This window comes from Octopus bimaculoides, unplaced genomic scaffold (genome assembly GCF_001194135.2).
Source record: "Octopus bimaculoides isolate UCB-OBI-ISO-001 unplaced genomic scaffold, ASM119413v2 Scaffold_110310, whole genome shotgun sequence".
NCBI lineage: Eukaryota > Metazoa > Mollusca > Cephalopoda > Octopoda > Octopodidae > Octopus > Octopus bimaculoides.
This window is the reverse complement of record NW_026430925.1, coordinates 4,216-5,148: the sequence shown is the minus strand read 5'-3', so window position 1 is coordinate 5,148 and position 933 is coordinate 4,216. Positions and strand designations below refer to the sequence as shown.

At 42.0% G+C, this 933-nt stretch overlaps 1 protein-coding gene across 1 annotated transcript in view; it reads left to right on the top strand.

The window, feature by feature from the left end:
• The window catches only part of LOC106879905 (protein lin-54 homolog), a 5,443-nt gene that overhangs the window by 3,090 nt on the left and 1,420 nt on the right, over positions 1 to 933 (top strand). The window contains exons 4-5 of the mRNA XM_014929654.2: positions 88 to 182; positions 813 to 932. Coding sequence (XP_014785140.1) covers positions 88 to 182; positions 813 to 932 — 215 coding nt within the window. The remainder of the gene's footprint in view (positions 1 to 87; positions 183 to 812; position 933) is intronic.

Below are 933 nucleotides of genomic sequence, written 5' to 3'. Positions count from 1 at the left end.
ACCACCACCACCACCACCGCCATCACACCACTCACCTCTACCGTTTCTCTCTTTCTCTCTGTCCCCTCCCGCCACACTCTGCTACAGGTAAAGGCAAAGACGGTGATGGCGATCGGCGCCACAATAAAGGCTGCAACTGTAAACGGTCCGGCTGTCTGAAGAATTACTGCGAATGCTACGAGGTGAGTCGTTGTTCTTGTTACTGCCGTTGTCGTTGTTGTTGAGGTCAGTTGGGATCCAAAACAGAGGCTTGTCACAAACACAGAATCGGTCAAAAGAATTTAGGGTGTCTCCCCCGCATCTGCTGTCCACCCATGCACCGTAACTGATCTGTCCCATGACATTCCAGTTGGTCCTGGAAAGGATTCAAGGAAAATTTGCTGCAAACATAGCAACCCAAATGAAGGGCAGATTTCCAATCCTGGGATCATCCTGGTTCCAGAAAGGTATATTATGTCTATGTAGGGCAAATGTACACTTGATATACAGGAGTCCCAGACAGACAGAATTTCAATTTTATTTATATAGATATATATATATGTTGATATATATGAATAATAACAATAAATGGAGCAAAACGCATATAAATAAAAGTTCCTTTAATTCCTACATGTTTCAAAATATATGTGCACCCTACTCCAAAGAAGTAAGAGCTGCTGGAATTGCACATATATTCATCTTCAGGGAATCAACATATAAAAGCAAGACAAATGTGAAATGATGAGGTAACTTACGATCTAAGATGTTACGTGGCCAAGTAAGTATGTTGATATATATATATATATATATATGTATGCGTGTGTATTTTCCAGGCGAAGATAATGTGTTCGAGCATCTGCAAATGTGTTGGTTGTAAGAATTTTGAGGAGAGCATGGAACGGAAAACGCTCATGCACCTCGCAGATGCAGCAGAAGTGCGCGTGCAACAACAGA